A 21422-nucleotide genomic window follows, 5' to 3' on the forward strand; every position below is an offset into this window, starting at 1 on the left:
GGGGTGGAGGGGAATGAGAAGGCGGATGAGCTGGCAAAGGGGGCATTGGTGAAGAGGACGGTGGAGATGAATGTGAGGGTGAGTAGGGCTGAGGTGAAGGTGATAGTGAGGGAGAGGGTGATGGACATGTGGCAGGGAAGGTGGGACAAAGAGAAGAAGGGTAGGAGGCACTTTTATAGGGTTCAGAGGAGTGTGCGGGCTAGAGGGTGTAGGGGTGGAGGTGGGCAGAGGAGGGAGGAAGTAGTGAAAGTGAGGCTGAGGCTGGGACATTGTGGGCTGAACGGGACTTTGAAGGTGTTAGGGAAGCACGACACTGGGCTGTGTGAGCGGTGTGGTGAGGAAGAGTCGGTAGAGCACGTACTCCTGAGGTGTGGCAGGTATGAGGTGGAGAGGAGGGTGATGAGGGACAGGTGGAGGAACATGGGGTGAGAACAGTCTGGAGGGAGTTCTGAGGATGGAGGATAGGGAGAGTGTTAGGGTTCTATTAGAGTATTTGAGGGATACAGGACTGTTTGATAGGATTTAGGTTTAGGGATTGTGTTTAGGATTTAGAAGTAGGATTTAGTTGTAGGGGTTAGAAGTAGAGAAAGATGGTGTTCCGTGGTGGGACAGAAGAGGGCGGTAATGCTCCATCTTGTTGGTTGCCAAACGCTGTAAAAAAAAAAAAAAAACGAGGAAGAAGAAGAAGAAGAAGAAGAAAAAAACATTTGGCGACAACTACCACGGCGGGAAGCACCATGGATCTGCTCGAAGACGACGATGCCGTATTTCTTGCTGATGTGCTCTTGAATGAGTGTGAGGTAAGCGATACTTTAATTATATCTCCTTGAACTTTCTGAAACTAAAGCTGTCTTTTTAATGTTACGTAATAAAGTATATTAAGGTAATACTGGCATATCCCGTGATGTTTATTTTAAGGAGGCTCAACGTAATCAACAAACAACAGAGTTCTTTGTTTGGGCGGAGGAGGACCAGGAAGGGAACCCTCTCCCAAAAAGAAGTAGAACGGGGGAAGGGCAGAAGCAGACCTCATCCACAGGTTGGTTTTCTCCCCCAGTAAATTTGCTGGTCACTTTGTTGAAATAATGGTTGTTGTTTTGGGATGAGCCTATTGTCAATGAATGACGTGATGATAGCGCCAAAGTCAGTTCAGTGCTTGATTGATACTTGTAAGTGGCATGTCCATACATGGAAGATCCCAGCTCCTGTGTGTGTGTGGTGGTTTCTGTTGTTGCATATTCTCATGTAATGTTTCAGGATCAATAATTTCAAGTTTTTAAGTTGAAAGCCCAATTAGGGACAAGAGCTGGAAGTGAGCAATAGCTCTAGACTTTCTTTACAACTCATCATTTGAATGCTTTGTACTGAAACTATTGCACTGAATTGTCCCGTTCAAATAAATTCACACAACCCTCTTAACAGTTACCTCTGAAAGCGTGGACCCATCATCATGTGCTCCATCTACTAGTGGACACCAGAGTGGGACCATGACCACTCAAGACATGGGTAGATTTTTACTTTACGTCATTGTTTGCCTTATTGCAATGGGTTACTTGCTGTTACCTATGCTTACCCCTCCCCCCTTCTGTTTTCAAAGCTCCCTCATACAAGAAGTCCACGACCTTTTGGGACCTGTTGAAAACCCAGCCCCTTCACATTGGAAGGATAGACAGGCCTCCATTTTGGAAAAGTGGACATTGTTAAGACTCCAGCATCTGTGGATCCATACACATTCCAGTGCTCTCTGACTGCTTTTTGCTGCGGCCCCAGTTGTTTCCTACAGCGGTTCAACAAGTGGATGCATGGTTAAAACACACTGTGCAGGCTGGGCCAGGACTGTGATACTGATGCCTGTATGGAAAAGCTGATATTTAAATTGTATGTTAATTATTGTGCACTATAAAAATAAATTCCTTGCAATATACACTTCATAGTTTTTTTTTCTGCACCATCTTAAGTTGCTATATTGAATGTATTTGGTCATCAAATGCGGAAGCTGTTGATGTAAATCATGAGTCATTATTTGTTGCTGCATGGGTGCTTCCTTCCTAGCGTTTTTCAATCGTCATCTTCCGCTTATTCCTTACTAGTAAGGGTCGCCTAGGGAGCCTATCCCAGCATCTACGGGCGAGAGGCGGGGTTCACCCTGGACAGGTCGCCTGTCCATCGCAGGGCCAACACACAGAGACGAACAACCATTCACACTCACAGTCACACCTACGGTCAATTTAGAGTATCAATCAGCCTTGTCCCCTCTTGATGTCTTTGGACTGTGGGAGGAAGCCGGAGTACCCGGGGAGAACTAATAGGGTTTTTCACATCACGCAAAACATTTGATAGTACTTTCTCACACACACACACACACACACACACACACACATACATATATATATATATATATATATATATATATATATATATATATAACAACCCCTGAACCTTACAATTTTAAGAAGTTAAGGTGTGGAAGGTAGGTCTGGTATGAGCACAGGAGTTGGAGTATTTGAGGTTACTCTTTATTGAATGTAAGAACTACATTTATCCTTTGGTAGAACGCCTTCAGGAAAATTGTTTCCCGCAGCTTTGTTACACATTACACGAGTGTAGAAGAACACAGAATATAAAAAAGTAGATAAAATATATAACTATACTATATATACTAATATAATAGGCAAACAAATTAATGATGGAAAAAAATTTTAAAAATTGTGATAACATGTTGTCACCCAAAAGGAAGCAGCTGGGGCAACGATTCTATTGTAGCTTCCTCTAATCTGTGAAAAAATGTGTTGTGTATTTGGTCCAGATCAGAGCCTGAGGCCTGGCAGGGGCTACAAGCATTTCCTGCTGTGAGGCTGAAATCACAATGATGTTGTAAATGATGACCAGAACACACATTTAGTTTGAACTTATTTCCATCAAATTATATACAAAAAGAAGCAAACCCCTGAGCCTATAAACTTGAATGAGAGCCCAGGTACTCCTTGTGGGCCTTAACACAAGAACTGTTACTGATAGGCTGACCATATTTTGATTCCCAAAAAAGAGGACAGTCGGCCCGGCCTCGAGATACTCAAATGATACTCGAAGTTTACTCAAAGATGCCATATATTCAAAGGCATCTTTGTATGTCACAGGTAACAAAGTACCATAGTATTCTGTGCAAAGCGTCAGTCAATTTCAACACACGCTAAGTGGTCCCATGAAAAACAATGAAAACAGGACATTTTCATGAATGTATTAAACACCCCCGGACGTCCCAGACTAAAAACTTGACATCCATCCATCCATCGTCGTCTTCCGCTTATTCCTACACATTAAGGGTTGCAGGGTGGCAGGAGCCTATCCCAGCGTCAACGGGCGAGAGGAGGGGTTCACCCTGGACAGGTCGCCAGTCCATCGCAAGGCCAACATAGAGAGACAGACAACCATTCACACTCACACCTACGGTCAATTTAGAGTATCAATCAGCCTCGTCCTCTCTTGATGTCTTTAGACTGTGGATGCAAACTCCACACAGAAAGATCCCATGCCCAAGCCGGGACTAAAACCCAGAACCTTCTTGCTGTGAGGCCACAGTGCTAACCACTGCACCACCGTGCAGCCTAAAAACTGGACATGTCTGGGCTAAAGGGGATTTGTGGTCACCCTAATTTTGGAGGCTTGAAACAAATATTGGTGACAAGACTCTGCTCTACCTATACCAAGCACAAGTCCCTTCCATATTTGTTTCCAGAGATGTCGTAGTAATGGCAGTGTACCTCCATGATAAAAAATAGTGCTGCAGTCTTTGGGGTCTTGTGTTTCAGCTCTGTAACTTCTAGATGGCTGAAAATGTCAGAATCAGTCCTCTCACTGACATCAATCATTGGTGTTACTTTTGGTGGCTCCAACTCAAATGAAACTAGGGAAGCAGGGCCAGACTTTGAGGAGCCCCTTAGGGTTAGTGGATTCCCCGGGACTGTGCTTGGGCCCCTTAGCACCTAGATGGCTAAAATTCCCAGCACATGCTACTCTTGGGCATTATATTATGTGTGTAAAGTTTGGTGTATGTAGCCCAAGTAGAAATACCAGAACCCAGATTTGATCCTCAATTCTGCTCCAAAAGGCTCTCGGAGTGCAGAAGTCCCAGACCCTGATTTTGCCCAGTTTCACAAGGGGATAGTTTTTTTCTCTTTGAACCTAGGAAGTTGAAATTTTAGTGTGTTGTTCTGTCCTCCAGAAGGATTGCATCTGTGCTCGTTTGACCCCCCCCAAGTCCTTTCTGCTGTCATTCAAATATACAAAATTAAAGGGCCTTAGCCAGGGTTACAACAACAGAGAAATGTAAAGCAGTACAAAGAGATCATGAGTTCAGACAAATAATCAGACAAAAAAAAGAGAGAGAAATGAAAAATAAATCAAACACATAAAAACTTTTCCAAAATAAAGTTTGTGTTTAAGGCTTTTGGGTTTTCAAGTCCATGATGGCGATGTTCTGATGAAGTTCCTGGGGAAAAAAAACTGTAAAATTTGGTTTGCTGTCAGACCATTTCCTCTCTTGAAGATGAAATCTACCTCAAATTTAAACAAGTTGACCTTTATGATTTGGTTTTCCTTTTCACGCAGATGTTTTCGTTTAAACAAACTTCTCCACGTTGGACCAGAATGTTCTACCACACAAGCAGTGATAGAAGAAATGTTCAATGGATTCTTCACACAAGCCACAGAAATTACAAGAGGATTCAATTTCAACCTTAAATCTCTCTGTTTTTAGCTGGATAAATTCTCTGTGTAGCTTTGAAAGATACCTCTTTAATCTTCTTAAGACAAATTCATCCTCCATCAGCCACAATTTTTTTTCCAATCTTTCACTGTAAAGAGAATTCCGATACATTTTTGCAGAGGGAACAGATTCACTTAGCAAAAGAGTTCTAATAAATTTGTTGGAACATTTGTTTTTTGTAACATCCATAATGTTGCATACCTGAGGTGACACACACGTTTCAGTTCTAGGACCAAAAAGGAGCGGCAACACATTCCTGGGGATGGCGTCCAGCATCCAGGTAGTGACTACATTTAATGGGAGCCAGGAGGAGTCCTGATGCCAGCTTGACACAAGAAAAATCGGTCATCGCGTCGGCTAACTCTTTCCACTCTGCTGGGAGTCTGAACCCTGACGTGCTCAGGAGTGCAGCACATGCAAATCAGAGAGATATCCTTTGGCTGTTGGTAGATGAGCTGCTGCTGCTGCTCACTCACACTGTGGGGGCGGTGCTATGTTGAATCTCCATTCCTCTGTCAGGGTTTATTGGAGCCATAAGAGCACCTCGGTTTGTAGGAGCACCCTAAAATGAACATTTGATTTCCTGGTCATTTCCTGAACATTAGGGCTGCAAATAACGACTATTTTAATTGTCGACTAGTCACCGACTATTGAAACGATTAGTTGACGAATTGGATCATTATTAATTTTTTTCTTAAATTTAGCATGAAGTTGATTTAATTATGTGACAATGATAATAAACAAGAAAGATGGGTACAATGAAAAATAGATCTTTTATTGACCATTCATTCATTTAAGATAAGTTTGTCAGGCACAGTCTCATAACGCTAGAGCTCTCTTTTATAGTGAAAACACGCTTCTAAAATAAACCGTACTGCTTGAATGTTACTTGAATCTCACCGAGGTGAGTCAGACTCTGTTTCGTTCAACTGCCCGACCTGCTTTCTCTTTAAATGTTCCTGCATCACCGCCATGACACCAAGGTCTGCTTTGCAACCTTTCCAAGTAGTCTTTCTATCCGCCGTATCCAGGCTAAAATGCCACCAAACTTTAGAAGTTTTGGTGCGCGTACCTGATGTTGACGCCGCGTTCCTGAATGTTACAGCTAAGAGACAGAGACGCTATTGCGCATGAGCGACTCTCGGCAGAGATTACAATCAAGAGAGATGCCTCACTCTGTTGGAAAAACGCGTGTGGCGACAATAGAATTCATTGTCTACTATTGCTATTATCGATTTTTCTCAAGAGCGTCGACTAATCGTTGCAGCCCGAGTGAACACACCTTAAGAGTTAATAATGAAAATAGTTCATAGCTAGTTATCAATTTTATTATCAAATACAAATACACATATTGAAAAAAAAATCTAAATGGTCTCTGGTGTTGTTCAGGGGGCCGGGCCAAATGTGGAGGCGGGCTGTATCCAGCCCGCGGGCCGAAGTTTGGGGACCACTGCCTTAAAGGAATACTGCGCTCCCCCGGTACAGTACAGTAGTAAGGTAACATTTGGAAAAAAACACATGCGCATGATTCACTGTACATCAACAATACGTGTTTCATGTGATGTATGTGCTGTGATATGTATTATGGGTCTGTTTTTAATGTGACAATGTCACAAGTAAACTAATTTTACTGTGATTTCATGTAAGAATTTGGAAGTTGAACCACTTGAGAGAATCTTCATACAAGTACTTGCATTCAGCAGGACTGAGTGCTATGCTAATCAGGTATAAATTTGTTCAACAAAAGAGAGACAGAAGAGAGAATCACAACAGAGACTGGAAGCCTGTGTCTTTAGATCAGTGGGGACGGTCCAGAAAATTCCAGTAGGTTTCCAGAGATGGTGAGCCACCCAGCTTGATTCCAGACACCAGTGTCTACATGCTCTGGAATAGCAGGTGGTAGGATCACGCCAGGCATCTGGATTAGCACCAGCTCCAGTTTAAGGTAGAAAGAATGCACTCCAACGATACTTTCAATCTCAGGGGTTATTAGCTTTGGAACTCACAGATCAAACCCCACTTGATCTGAAGGGACTCTGACTTGGAGCCCATGAACTTTCAAGGTTAACAAAACTGAAAAAACTCACATGAGGACACTTTATTTTCTTAAAGGGCCCAGTTCATTATTGTTCATATAAACACATTTTTGTGGTACAATCTTGGAATTGCAAACCAAAACTAAAGTTGCAGTCAACTGTAACATCTGGTGTTTAGGTGGAGATGGCACTCTAACCCCTCCTCCATATGAACCTAGAGTGACATGGATATTCCAGGATTGGGTTACAAAAGCAAACAGAAACCTTCATCAGGAGGGTTTATCAGGGTCTGGGGTCAGAAGGAATACAAACATGAGACAATCAGGAACAACCTTCATCTGGGAAAATCGAGAAAGCCTGAATCTTGAAGCTGTCTGGGGAACTGAGCCTCGGGGAATCAGCCTCCGCTGGTTGGGCTCAGAAGCTGCACAGGGAAACTCAACACTCCTTTTCTGGGCAGGGAGAGTCCAGCAAGGATGCACTCAAGTAGCTCGTCCTTCAGGAGACTGACTCCACACACTGAGGCATCTTCAAGTCCATCAGGCTGGTGGCTCAAGACTGGAGGAAAGACATCACAAACAAGTGGTGGTTATGAGCCTCAGCAGGAGGTTTGGTGTCTCAACACAAACAAACGCTCACCATATTTGGACAGTTTAAAGACACATGAGGTCTGATGGTGGCCTCAGGTCAGAAACACCTGTGTGTCCTTCTGGAGTTCAGGGACCAACCAGTATCTTGTTGCTTCACTTGGATAACTTGTTGGATTTGGATGTGAAAGTGCAGCTTGTGTTTGTAAAGAGAGAAAGCAGGAGGAGTCTCCAGTTGGTGGAACTGAGCGCTGAATCATGGCTTAAGAATCAAAGTGGCCTCTTATTTAGGGACTCATCGATGTCATCAGTTTGTTCTCTAGCAGTTGTGTTGACTTGTTTCCAGGAGATCATTTTTGCTCCTCCAGTTCTTTATCACTTTCTGGGACTTTGAGTTCAATATCACATCTGAGGGGGAACTTCTTGTCTCATGGTTCTTTTAAGTTCTGGAGTCCCTGCTTGAGTCTCATGCCTTCGCCAATGCTAGCAAGCCCTGCTCTCAGGGGTTCTGCCTGATCTCTTTTCTGTGCTGCGTCAGCCTCAGGTTGTCTTTCCTCATGGTCACTGGCCTCTTCACTGTTATCCCAGCGTCTACGGGCGAGAGGCGGGGTTCCCGCTGGACAGGTCAACAGTCCATCACAGGGCCAACACATAGAGACAGACAACCATTCACACTCACAGTCACACCTACAGTCAATTTAGAGTATCAATCAGCCTCGTCCTCTCTTGATGTCTTTGGACTGTGGGAGGAAGCTGGAGTACCAGAGAGAACCCACACAGGCACGGGGAGAACATGGAGACTCACACAGAAAGATCCTGTGCCTGAGCCAAGACTCAGAACCTTCTTGCTGTGAGGAGACAGTGCTAACCACTGCACCACCATGCAGCCCACCTCCTATTTCATTACCTTTATATCTTGAGTTCTTCATTTCCAGTGGGTTTATTTCTACCAACTCTGGTGAGCTAAAAGCTAAGCAACTGTCCTGTCAACCATCTTGCAGGAAATCCCTCTGCACCGGCTTTCCGGGAAATTGTCTATACAAACTGTAGTGGACTTAAGATGTGCTGGTTTGTAGTATTTTGCTGTAATATTGATTACTTAATTAAATAAAAAATAATGTTACCATAAAAAAATTGCCAAAAATATTTTGATGTCACTTTGGGGCCCAAAATCTCCCCAATGGCCTCCTCCAGTTGGTCTGAAGTCTGATCAAACACCAGAGAACAAAGCAAATATGACTGAATCAGTTCTGAGGAGAACCTGCAGTGTTGTCCTTAAGCTCTGCTTCTATGTTCCTACCTGAGAGTCTCCAGCCTCCAGTGAGGATCCTCCAGTCCAACAGACAGCAGCCCCACTCCTGGGCCTCCTGGATGATTGAACCTCAGATCCAGCTCTCTCAAATGGGAGGGGTTGGAGCCAAGAGCCGAGGCCAGAGAAGTAAAACCTTCCTCTCTGATCCCACAACGTACCAGCCTGCAGTTAAGAGAACAGAGTTAATTCACTGTTTCACCAAATCCTGGAACCTGAACCTCTCAGATGTTGATGGTCTTCACTCCAAGTTAGTGAGGTGTTTATAGTTGCTTTAGCAGTGCCAGGCTAAAGGCTGTGGTCCAACTGCACCATCACAGTGACAGTTTCCTCAGGAACAAAGCTACCAGGCCTCAGTAATCTACTACCAGCAGGATATTCCAGATGAACTGTTGACAAACAGCTGGATTCTGTCCATCTGCTCTCACTGGTTCCCACACCAGCAGCTGCTTTGTCAAGTTCCTCTGGTCTTCACCAACAAATGGAACACTTCCTCCTCCAGTCTTTGTTCTGACTTCTCTCTGGTGACCTGCTTTGATCAGTGAGGTTTCTGCTGTTTCACTGTCATGACACCGTGCAGGTTGTTGAGTCCCGTCTCTCACGACAGGAGTACAACTTCTCACCACCCTCAGATAAAACGCTTCTTTCTCCATTACTAGAGAATCTATCACACATTCATACTTCAGGATGAACCACAGGAACAAGCTCGTCCTCCATTGTGTTACCATGGTGACGAGTCCCCACCCACATTAAAGAAAGACAAGTGTTCAACCAGAAGTGCTCTGCACTAAGCAGACAGACACCTCTGGGTGGGTGGAGCCTTTTTTTATGGAGGTGGCAGCAAACGCAGCTGCTGCTCACTGGAAACAACTGGAAATTCAGGCAGGAGGTCAGGAAAACAACACATTGGACTCAGGCACTCGTGCTAAAGTTGTCCATCACTTCTTGAGTGACGTCCCACTGCTACATGGTGACCACTGAGGAAGGTTTGGAAGACAACTTTATTTATAAAGAACAAATTCACAGCAGAAGTTGACAGGCATTCATGCCGTTGCCATAGCAACCAACCTGCCTCCCGTGATGTGGCTCATCACTGTATAAGTGTCAGGTGACCTGAGGTTGGAGAAACAGCTCACAGCTCTGCTTCCACTGTAAGAGATCATGACGACGCTGACCGACACTTCTGACCATTTGAAACTCATCCAAATGTCAGACGGCCGGTTGCTCACTGATCAGGCTACGATCGACCCTCCAGGATAAAACTGACATTCATGTGGCTTGAACATCGGCTCAAATCTCTTCATTTAAGAACATGTTTTGTGCTGTCACAGTGACCTTTGAACTCCAAAATCTAACCAGTTAATCCTAAACATTTGAGAAAATGTAAAGAAATTGAGGAGGGGAGAGGAGGGTCAGGGCGATAGTTGAACCTCAGATTGAGGAGCTAGGGTGGTGCTGGAGGGGGCATGGGAGTTTTCCCAACCAGTCCACATGTGTTTCGTGGATCTGGAGAAGGCTTACAACCGTGTTTCCAGGAGGACCCTGTGGGGGGTACTCCGGGAGTATGGGGTGGATGGCCCCTTACAAAGGGCCATTCGGTCTTTCTACCGGAGGAGCGAGAGTCTGGTCTGTGTTGCTGGTAGTAAGTTGGACTTGTTCCCAGTGAGGGTTGGACTCTGCCAAGGCTGCCCTTTGTCACCAGTTCTGTTCATAACCTTTATGGACAGAATTTCTAGGTGCAGCCAGGTGGTGGAGGGGGTCAAGTTTGGTGGTGTGAGGGTGTCGTCTCTGCTTTTTGCAGATGATGTGGTCCTCTTAGCGTCATCAGGCCTGGACCTGCAGGTCTTGCTGGAACAGTTCGCAGCCGAATGAGAAGTGGCTGGGATGAGAATCAGCACCTCCACGTCTGAGGCCATGGTCCTCAGCCGGAAAAGGTTGGTTTGCCCACTCCAGGTAGGGGTGGAGGTCCTACCTCAGGTGGAGGAGTTTAAGTACCTTGGGGTCTTGTTCATGAGTGAGGGTAGGATGGAGTGGGAAATGGACAGGCCGATTGGGGTGGCGTCCGCTGTGATGCGGACGCTAAACCAGTCCATTGTGGTGAAGAGGGAGCGTAGCCAGAAGGCGAGGCTCTCAATTTACCGGTCAATCTACGTTCCAACCCTCACCTATGGTCTTGAGCTTTGGGTTATAACCGAAAGAACGAGATTGTGAATACAAGCAGCCGAAATGAGTTGGAGAGCTGGTGGAAGTGGCTGGAGAAAGGACAGTCTGGGCTTCTTTGCTAAGGATGCTGCCCCCGCAGCCCGGACCCACCAGATAAAGCGGAGGAGGAGGACGACGACGACATAAAGAAATTGTGGGTGGAGCGGAGGCCTGATAAGATAAGAGCTGTACTCTGACCTGAGAGTTTCCAGGTGACAGTGGGGATCCTCCAGTCCAGCTGACAGCAGCTTCATTCCTGAATCATGCAGGCGGTTCCAGCTCAGGTCCAGTTGTCTCAGACTGGAGGACTGAGAGCTGAGAACTGAAGACAGAACTGAAAAACTTCTCTCTGAGAGCTTACACTTCACCAGCCTGAAAAAGAAATGGAAACGTTTGAAAACATGGCATCAACACCCAACTTATCAATGATGAAATCTGTTCTCATTCTCTGGTTCATGATCAGCATTCCTTGACTTTCTGTCAAACTCAGCATTGAATTCAGACAAAGTCATTGTAGTGGATTTAACTTTAACATCCATGTGGATGTCGATGATGATTGTCTGGCTTGTGGATTCAGTTGGCTTCTCTCAGAGGGTGAACAAACCCACTCATACTCTAAATCACATTCTTGATTTAGTACTCACTTATGGAATCGAGGCTGACCACATCACAGTTCTTCCTCAAAACCCTGTCTTGTCTGATCACTCCTTAATTACATTTGAATTTACTTTAAAAAAAATTATATCCTACTTGGGAAAAAAATCCCACTTCAGTAGATGTCTATCTGACACTGCTGTTTCTAGATTTAAGGAGCTTATTCCAGCAGAACTTGCTGCCAGACCTTGTAGTGATATAATGGGCAGTTATGCTGATTTCACCCCTACACAGGTAGACTATCTTGTGGACAGCACTGCAGCAGCTCTCCTTGGGACACTTGATGCCGTAACTCCCCTGAAAAAGAAGGTTATCAACCAAAAAAGAATAGTTCCCTGGTACAGCCCAAAGCTGCGTGCCTTAAAACAGAAGACCAGACAACTGGAAAGGAAGACACATTCCAGCCAGCATGAGGAAGACCGCCAAGCCTGGAAGGAGAGTTTATTAATATATAAAAAAGAACTCCGTAATGCTAGAAGCGCTTACTACTCGTCCCTGATAGAAAAGAATAAGAACAACCCCAGCTTCCTCTTCAAGAGTATAGCAGCATATGGTGTACCACAGGGTTCAGTTTTAGGACCGATTCTCTTCACTCTTTTCATGCTCCCATTAGGTGACATAATGCGGAAGCACTCAATCAACTTTCACTGTTATGTGGATGACACGCAACTCTACTTTTCGATGGAGCCAGATGATGTAAGACTGCCTGAAAAACATTAAATACTGGATGTCTTCTAACTTCTTAATGCTAAATTCAGATAAAACTGAGGTCATCGTGTTTGGACCTAAACACCTCAGGGACACACTCTCTAATCGGTTCACTACTCTAGATGGCATCACCTTGACCCTGAGTACAACTGCAAGGAACCTTGGAGTCATTTTTGACCAGGCCCTTTCCTTCAGCTCCCACATAAAGCATGTGACTAGGACCGCCTTCTTCCATCTGCGCAGTATCATTAAGATTAGGAAGATCCTTTCCCAGAGTGATGCTGAAAAACTGGTGCATGCATTTATCACTTCTCGGCTGGACTACTGCAACTCTCTCTTGTCAGGATGCCCCACAAACTCTCGAAAGAGTCTCCAGCTGGTCCAGAACGCTGCAGCGAGGGTTTTGACGGGAGTTAAGAAGAGAGAACACATCTCTCCCACTTTGGCTTCTCTCCACTGGCTTCCTGTAGGATCTAGAATCCACTTCAAAATCCTTCTACTGACTTATAAGGCTCTTAATGATAAAGCCCTTTCCTATTTGAAAGAACTAATTATTCCTTACTGTCCTACCAGAGCACTCCGCTCCTAGAATGCAGGTCTGTTATTGACTCCCAGTATCTCTAAAAACAGACTGGGAGGTAGATCCCTCAGTTACTGGGCTCCTTTACTGTGGAACCAGCTCTCTCCATGAGTAAGAGAGGCAGACACCCTGACTACTTTTATGCCTAGGCTTAAGACCTTCCTCTATGACCGGGCTTTCAGTTAGGGCTGGCTCAGGTAGCTCTGAACCATTGATGGCTATGCTGCTATAGGCTTAAAGCCTGATTTATGCTTCTGCATCGCGTCAACGGCGCAGACCCCTACGCGGACCCTACGCCGTAGCCTGACGCGCGCCTCAAAAAATCCTGACTATGTGTCGCGTTGACGTGTGGTGACGTGAACGTTGAGGACTGTGATTGGTCCACTCAGAACGTAATTTCCGGTTCAGTTGCAGCCCTATGGTCGCAGCACAACAGCAACACCGCCATTTTCAAAGTTTCTGTGGTGAAAGCTCCAAGAAAAAATGGACCAAGCCGTTCTTTTGTTTCTTCAGAGTGAATTCTTGACTTCTCTCTCCTCATGTTGTCAGTCTTAATAGCAGGCGTGCCAACACTCCATGTTTCCTGAGATCTGATCACTGGAACCACATTCAGAGGTGGTCTGGTCCACATGGGGCCACATTCTCTCAGTGGTTTGTTCACAAATGTGTCCTGGGCTCCACTGAAGGATTAGCTGATGTCCTTTGATGAAGCACAAAGACCATTGCTGAGTGAAAGGCGGCGTATTATTACACCGTCTGATCACGTGACAGCTCATTGAGAGAGATTCTTCTGATGGCTCTGAGGACAACATGACCTCATGGGGTTGTTTCTCAATAACAGGTCACGTTTCAGGACGTTTGGCTACCATATCCACTCATTCTCTGTTCTCTGTGTCATTTTTTCCATTATCAGATCCATACTGGTGATGCTCAGTGGTGGAGGCGGGTTTCTGCTCCTGACAGCCACGTCCGTCTCCCTCTCAGTGATTATGAGGTCCAAGCCAACCCAGGGCAGAACCTGCCTGCATTTCTCTGAATGTTGATCAGAGCTGCAACTATGGCCACCAAATATGAGTTCACAACACTGAGGGTTGTTTTCCTTTTCAGCAGAAAAAACAAAATATTTGGGTTGTTTTAACAGCGCTGTGTTTAAGGGCTGGTGAGTCTCAGACACCAAAAAATAGCTCTATAGGGTTTTTAAAAAGATCAGGGTTTGGATGAAAATAAAATCAATTTTACTGAAATAAAACAAATTATAAATAAAATTTCAGAAACTCTCAGATGTTTTGCTACATTAATTAACATTTGACCACTTTGGATCAGAGCCCATCAGGACAGAACTTAATAGCAGGAGTGTCCAGGGCCTGAGGTCTGATGTTGAGGAGAATGGGACAGAAGGACGGTGGACGGACGCCCTGAAAACACAACTCCTCCCACCAGGACTGGGGGTGGAGTGGAGGCCTGCTAAGATGAGAGCTGGACTCTGACCTGAGAGTTTCCAGGTGACAGTGGGGATCCTCCAGTCCAGCAGACAGCAGCTCCACTCCTGAATCCTGCAGCAGGTTCAGGCTCAGGTCCAGTTCTCTCAGACTGGAGGACTGAGAGCTGAGAACTGAAGACAGAACTGAACAACTTCTCTCTGAGAGCTTACACTTCACCAGGCTGAAGAAGAAATAGAAACATTTGAAAACATGGCATAAAATACCCAACTTATCAATGATGAAATCTGTTCTCATTCTCTGCTCAGTGATTGATTTTAATTCTTCCATGTTCATCTTTAAAGCCATACATCACCAAATGAGGTTTTTTGACTTTCAAGTACTAAAAAATGGATTTGAATTGAATGAATTCTGGAAAGTTTAGCTGTTGTTAGCTGTCAGGCTCCGTTAGCTTTAAACTAAATATACGTGGCTGGATCCTCCTGCATTCTGCAGTCACAAAGAAGCCATGCAGGAAATCATCTCTGAGAGCTCATGACTCCTGTTCGTGAGTTCTTGACAAGCTTTTAGGTGAAGCATCACTTTAATAATGTAAACTAGTTTGAACCCACTGCTCTGATTCTGAGGGAATTTCCAGCTTTACAAGAAAAGGAAACCTCAACTTGTCTGATTGTTTTCTACTATTTTTGATCTCTTTTGATGACGTGTGCTACAATGGGGTGACCCAGCAGCCATATTGGATGACCTGGAATCAATCAGGAAAGTTGTTTCTTTTTTCTGTCCAAGTCCATTCATAATAAACCAAAGAAAAAGCTGCTAATAAACCAGCAGAAGACGAGGAGGAAATTCAAACGTCTCTGAACTGCAAGTTAGAGAAATGACGTCAGGTGGCCGAGCAACAGAGGGACCAACTAGATTAGACTGATGAAGAGCAGCAACCGAAGGCTGCCATCAAAGAAAAAGACCAGAAAAGAGAAGAGACTGAAAAAAGAGGGGAAGATTTGGAGCAATAAACAAGGACGAGGACTTGGTGATGTCTGGACTTGAGACCAGCCACTACACCTCTAACCAGCAGGGTGAGGATGCACCCAGAGGTGAACTGCAGTCACTTGAGCAGCGAGTCAGGGAGTTCTTCAACAACAGAGAGGTTCCTATGAACAGGGATCAGATCGCTGCTCGTCCACCAAACCAGAGACACAACAACAGGCTCAGCATCATCGCTCCATTTGTGAGCAGAAAACATGAAGCTGAGGAGCAAAGAGTCCAGGTGTCCATGCAGAAGAGCCTCTCACAAAGAGAAACTGAGACTGAGACAGAATCCTGACAAAGAGGAAGAGAATTCAGGACTGGTGGAGAGGAGCTGGAGAGTCCTGATCAGACTGAACGCTCACCTGAGCAGGTAAAAATGACAGTGGTCAGAGACCTGGAAGATCTTGATCAACATTCATGACAATGTTGAATGTTGAGGAGGAGAGGAGGAGTGAGGAGATGTCCCACTGTCAATGGAGTTGTGCTGTGAAATATCAGCAACTTCAGTTTGGGAGAGATAAATCTGGGAAAACTGGAAGAATATCAAAATCAGCAGAGATTTAGTGAGCAGCAACTTTGGAACCTTGGCTGAATAGATAATAATGAGCTACAGCATGGAGGAGAGGCTCTGAAAGGTTTAGTCCAACCAGGGTCAGAGAGAGAGGGGGCTGTTGCTCTTCAATGCCAGGTTCTTGATCAGATCACCATGGTTACTGAGAAGCTGATGGATGTGTGACCTCTGAAATTGAGGCTGACAGATGCAGAACCATATTAGTTAGTTGTGTTTCTCGAGCGCCGGGTCACGCGTCGATCAGTTTCATCCACTTCCAGGATGACATGAAGAGCATCAGGATAAAGGGAGAGTTTGGTTTGTTGGATTTGGTGAAATCTGTTGATCATTCAAAACTGCAGAATTTGTTCCTTCATGTTTAGTGGAGTTTCTATCCAGTCGTTGTAGAACCTAAAAGAACCTGAGAGAACAGAGCAGCACTGATGGACAATCTTTCTATCAATGTGATTGATGGACAGAGGAAAGTCAACTGTTAGTGGCTGGTGGGAGCCACCATTTGCCTGTTTACAGTGGCAGAGATGAAGAAGAACTTCAAACTCAGAACAAACAGGCAGAGGAAGAGTTTGGAGGGAACAAATCACCAGAGGCAATGAAGGCTCAGAGCAGAACCTGAGAGTCCTGATTGACAGGAAGTTTCTGGAGAGGACAGCAGGGAATCCTAGGATGAGGTTTTATAGCCATTTTGGACTCTTTTTGACCAACGTTGTCTGTTGAAGGATTTGAGACAAATTCCAAAAGAGGAGGAAACCAAGGTGAACAAAGGGTTTTGAGAAAGACTTTAAGAAGAAAAATAGGCTCTGGAGGGAATTTATCAAGCATCCACCAGAGGAAAAGGAGGAGAAGAACAAACTAAAACCAGAAGAACATCTGATGAGATCAGAACAAAAAGACTCTTCTGATCAGTTGTTGGAGAAACAGAACATGGACATCATGATTGAACTTCAGCCCTCATGAATGCCTTCCCTTCATGTGGAGGAGAGCTTGTTAAACTAGAAGAACTATCCAGTAGTCCAGCTCAGGATGTTCTGCTCTCATCATTCTGACCAAACTCTTTGGACGGGACATCGGCCAAATGTCCTCCCTGTTCCAACACATTCTGGTCTCTGTTCATTCCTGTTCTATCCTGCTCCAACTTCCCACAGAGACTCAGACCATGAGAGGAAGGAGGATGAGAACCAGAGGTGTTCCTCATGAATGAAGTTCAACTGGTAAAAGTCTCCTCACACATCCAGGACTTCATCCACCTACCGAGTTTTAGTTGAAGCTTTGACCACTGGCAGCAGCCTCAGAAGAGCCTCCTCTGAAGCTGAATATTTCCTCAGGTTAAACACGTCCTGATCTTCTTCTGAGGACAGTAAGATGAAGACCAGAGCCGACCACTGAGCTGGAGACAGTTTAGCTGAGGACAGACGTCCTGATCCCAGCAGACGCTGGATCTCCTCCACCAGAGAACCATTGTTCAGTTCGTTCAGACAGTGGATCAGGTTGATGCTTCTCTCTGGAGACAGATCCTCATTCATCTTCCTCTTGATGAAGTTAACTATTTCCTGTTTGGTCTTTGAGTTTATTCCTGTCTGTGACACCAAACCTTGCAGGAGAGTCTGATTGGTCTGCAGTGAGAGACCCAGGAGGAAGCGGAGGAACAAGTCCAGGTGTCCATTGGGACTCTTCAAAGCCTGGTCCACAGCTCTCTGGTGCAGGTGTTTTAGTTCAGGTTTACCTCTGAAGAACTCCAACGGCTGATGTGTTTGTTCCTCTTGCAGCAGATTGACTCCAGAGTTGATGAAGGTCAGATGGACATGAAGAGCAGCCAGAAATTCCTGAACACTCAGATGAACGAAGCAGAACACCCGGTCCTGGTACAGTCCTCTCTCCTCTCTGAAGATCTGAGTGAACACTCCTGAGTACACTGAGGCTGCTCTGATGTCGATGCCACACTCTGTCAGGTCGCATTCATAGAAGATCAGGTTGCCTCTCTGCAGCTGATCAAAAGCCAGTTTTCCCAGAGCCTCCATCATCCTCCTGCTCTCTGGAGTCCAGTGTGGATCCGTCTCAGCTCCTCCATCATACTTGACCTTCTTGACTTTGGCCTGAACCACCAGGAAGTGGATGTACATCTCAGTCAGGGTCTTGGGCAGCTCTCCTCTCTCTCTGGTGGCCAACAGGTCCTCCAGGACGGTTGCAGTGATCCAGCAGAAGACGGGGATGTGACACATGATGTGGAGGCTTCGGGACCTCTTGATGTGGAAGACCATGGTCTCGGCCTGCTCCTCATCTCTGAATCTCTTCCTGAAGTACTCCTCCTTCTGGGGGTCAGTGAACCCTCTGACCTCTGTCACCATGTTAACACACTTAGCAGGGATCTGATTGGCTGCTGCAGGTCGTGTGGTCATCAAGAGGTGAGCGGAGGGAAGCAGTGTCCCTCTGATGAGGTTTGTCAGCAGCTCGTCCACTGAGGTGGACTCTGTAGCATCGGTCACGGTCCGGTTGTTGTGGAAGTCCAGAGGGAGTCGACACTCGTCCAGACCATCAAAGATCAACGCAACCTGGAACTCTTCCAACCTGCTGATTCCTGCTTCTTTGATTTCAGGGAAGAAGAGATGAACAAGTTCCACCAAGCTGAAGTTCCTCTGCTTCAGCACATTCAGCTCTCTGAAGGTGAACGGGAGCATGAAGTCTATGTGCCGGTTGGTTCTGCCTTCTGCCCAGTCCAGAGTCAACTTGTGTGTTAGGACCGTCTTCCCAATGCCAGCCACTCCCTTTGTCAGCACGGTCCTGACTGCTGTCTCTCTTCCAGCTGAGGCTCTAAAGAGGTCTTCTAGTCTGATGGTTGTTTCTGGTGCGGCTGGTTTCCTGGATGCTACTTCAATCTGTCTGACCTCGTGTTCCTCATTGACCTCTGCAGCCCCTCCCTCGGTGATGTGGAGCTCTGTGTAGATCTGATTCAGAAGGCATGGGTTTCCTGCTTTAGCGACCCCCTCAAACACACACTCAAACTTCTTCTGCAGGTTGGACTTCAGTTGACGTCGGCAGGCTGCAGAAGTTTCTCCTGAATGAACAAAGAACAAATGGAGTCAAGGGTGAAGACTGGGACTCCTCCTGGTCCTGATATATCTGGGTGCTGTAGGAAGGAAGCTGGACTCACGGTCCATTCTTGAAGACCTTTCATCTCAGAACCAAAATTAAAGTGAGACAATGGGATGGTCTATACTGTATGAGTGTTCCATTACTGGTTCCACCATAGCTACATCTCTACAGACAGAGAATGCTCAATATGGATCCTCCCAGCAGCGTGGGAACGTCCACACATAAAGAAGATCTACATGCTGTGAGATGCAGAGATTCACCTGCAGCCAATGAGCGTCATGAAGATTGTGAGAACTCGTTTGACGAGGGCTTGAATGTGAGGAACCTTCATTTAGATCAAAATATGATGCACTCCAGCTTTAAAGCTGTTCAAATCATCTTACTGCTGAGCAGACGGTCAGCCAGCTGCTCCTGATTCATTCTCTTCAGGAAGTCCAGTGTGATCTTCATGAACGCCTCTCTGCTCCTCCTCTGCTCCTCCTCATCATCCAACCACTCCTCTGGTTCATCTGGACTCAGAACCCTCCGGAATCTCTTCAGCTCCTTCTTCACAAAGTCAACAATCTTCTCCTCCAGCAGCTGGAACAGAAGAAATGTCAGAGTGAAACGAGTGGAGGCAACAACAGGTCATGTGACTGAAAACCTGCTGATCTCCAGTGAGTGACTGAACCCTCACGGACCATAAAGATGGAGTCCAGGTGTGCTGGGTGTTGCTGGATGGACTCACCACCGAGACCATCTGAGTTCTGCTTATCAACTCTGTGAAGACAAGATGAAGTCAAAGAACAAATAGTAAAGAACACCAGGGACCTTCATGGTAGCAGGGACCTGGACCCAGCAGAGGTGGGGGGTCTGTGGCTGGTCCCAGACCTGCCCACAGCCCCCTGCTCTTGAGTGGAAGAGATCGTATCAGAACAGACAGTTTACATTCTCACCTGGGATCAGACTCCAGTCCACCTTTGAACTCTATAGGACGATCCATAGACCGATCACTCTTCATGGACACACAGCTGGGTTCAGGGGGGTCTGGTCTCCTCTGAGAGAACCTGATGGAAACAACACTGATCAATGCTGACGATCAGGAAAAATCATCCAGGAAAACAGGAAAATGTTGAAGGTCAAAAGTTTTAATGATGATGAAAAAAATGCCTAAGAAAAATGAGTTTCGGTCCTCAGAGCTCACCTCTGACCAGAAGACTGTTGACCATCTTTGAAATCAATCGGCCGATCCATAGAGTTGTTGCTTCTGAAGGACACACAGCTGGGTCCAGGTCCAGGTCCAGGACGAAGACCAGTGGAGTCCAGCCTGGTTTTCTGGGGAGGGGCTCCCTCCTCTGGGTCCTCACTCTGATTCATATCAAAGTTCAAACCTTCACACAAACACAACAACATCTTCATTTATCAACAAGCTTCACATCTCAGGACCCGAACTTGTGACTCCTCCAAGTTCAAATCCTTCTCCTCTTCAGAAACATGGAGGAGAGACATTCATTCTTCTCTGTCTGGAAAAGCATCAGGAAACACACACACACACACACACACACACACACACACACACACACACACACACACACACACACACAGTTTTGCGTACCTATCCTTATTAGGACATTCCATTGACTTCCATTCATGTGAATGTCCTAACCCAAACCCTAATCCTAACCAACTGATGCCTGACCTCAACCTAAAGTTAATTGCAATTAACACCTTCACTGTAACTTAGACCAGGTGTTCAAAATTATGTTGTCCCATGAGGACTAGGGGTCCTGATAAGGTTAGTGTTTATACCAGAAAAGGTCTCCAATATATAACAAAAACCAAGTACATACACACTCACACACACACACTCACTCACTCACACACACACACTCACACACACTCCAAACTCCTCATGTCCAGGATCCAGGACTCCGTTTCAGAGGCTCAGCATCTAAAAATCGTGCATCTGGACTCTCATAATTCTGTGTCAGGTTGTTGGAGGTGGAGGCCTGGTCCCGTCCAGGACCTCAGCACGAGCGAAACTCTCTTGAAACCAGGACGGAACGTCTCTGGACGGTTAAACGTCGTCATGTTTCTTTGTCTTTCCAGTCGCTTTGGACCAACAACATTAAAACTGTCACTTACCGAAGCTTCTCAGGGAGAAAAAGATCTGCGTCACAACGGAGGAGGAAGAGAAAGTGAAACTCTCCTGAACACGCGCGCGTTCACGAGGCCGCCCTCATTTCCTTTAATTCAGCTCCGGTGTTTGTTTTTTTTTTTTTAAAGACAAAAAAAAAAACCCAAAAAACATTTCTATCCACTCACAAAATTAATTTATTACGAGTTGACGAATTTATCTGCAGTCCGCCGAAAGACGTGCGTGATAGAGAATCAGCTTCCTCTCATCTCTGTCATTCTGCTGTGTGTGTGTATCTTCTCAGGCAGAAGCACTCTCTCTCTCTCTCTCTCTCTCTCT

At 45.7% G+C, this 21422-nt stretch overlaps 1 protein-coding gene and 1 long non-coding RNA gene across 4 annotated transcripts; one reads left to right on the plus strand and one right to left on the minus strand.

The window, feature by feature from the left end:
- The first annotated feature begins 714 nt into the window (after positions 1-714).
- Positions 715-1694, plus strand: LOC147272355 (uncharacterized). Its single transcript, XR_015117519.1, has 4 exons — positions 715-800; positions 919-1039; positions 1423-1506; positions 1598-1694. It is a non-coding gene; the product is annotated as an uncharacterized LOC147272355 (long non-coding RNA).
- A 3770-nt stretch (positions 1695-5464) lies between these two features.
- Positions 5465-21422, minus strand: LOC147272356 (protein NLRC3-like). Of its 3 annotated transcripts, none has more exons than XM_086207436.1 (10): positions 21272-21422; positions 20151-20337; positions 19903-20013; positions 19648-19726; positions 19351-19546; positions 17129-18929; positions 14330-14503; positions 11098-11271; positions 8689-8862; positions 5466-7359 (listed from the first exon to the last, which is right to left on the minus strand). In XM_086207436.1, the coding sequence occupies exons 2-10, from the start codon at positions 20321-20323 to the stop codon at positions 7341-7343; spliced, it is 2901 nt and encodes a 966-aa protein (XP_086063562.1). In that variant the 5' UTR covers positions 20324-20337; positions 21272-21422; the 3' UTR covers positions 5466-7340. The 3 variants fall into 3 exon arrangements, with proteins under 3 accessions (XP_086063649.1, XP_086063562.1, XP_086063487.1); XM_086207361.1 differs by lacking the exon at positions 21272-21422 and adding an exon at positions 21092-21256; XM_086207523.1 differs by lacking the exons at positions 14330-14503; positions 21272-21422 and adding an exon at positions 21092-21256 and having other exon boundaries at positions 5465-7359.

The sequence above is a fragment of the Aulostomus chinensis genome, chromosome 1 (genome assembly GCF_037954235.1).
Source record: "Aulostomus chinensis isolate RoL2024-O1b breed Wild chromosome 1, RoL_Achi_v1.0, whole genome shotgun sequence".
Taxonomy (NCBI): domain Eukaryota; kingdom Metazoa; phylum Chordata; class Actinopteri; order Syngnathiformes; family Aulostomidae; genus Aulostomus; species Aulostomus chinensis.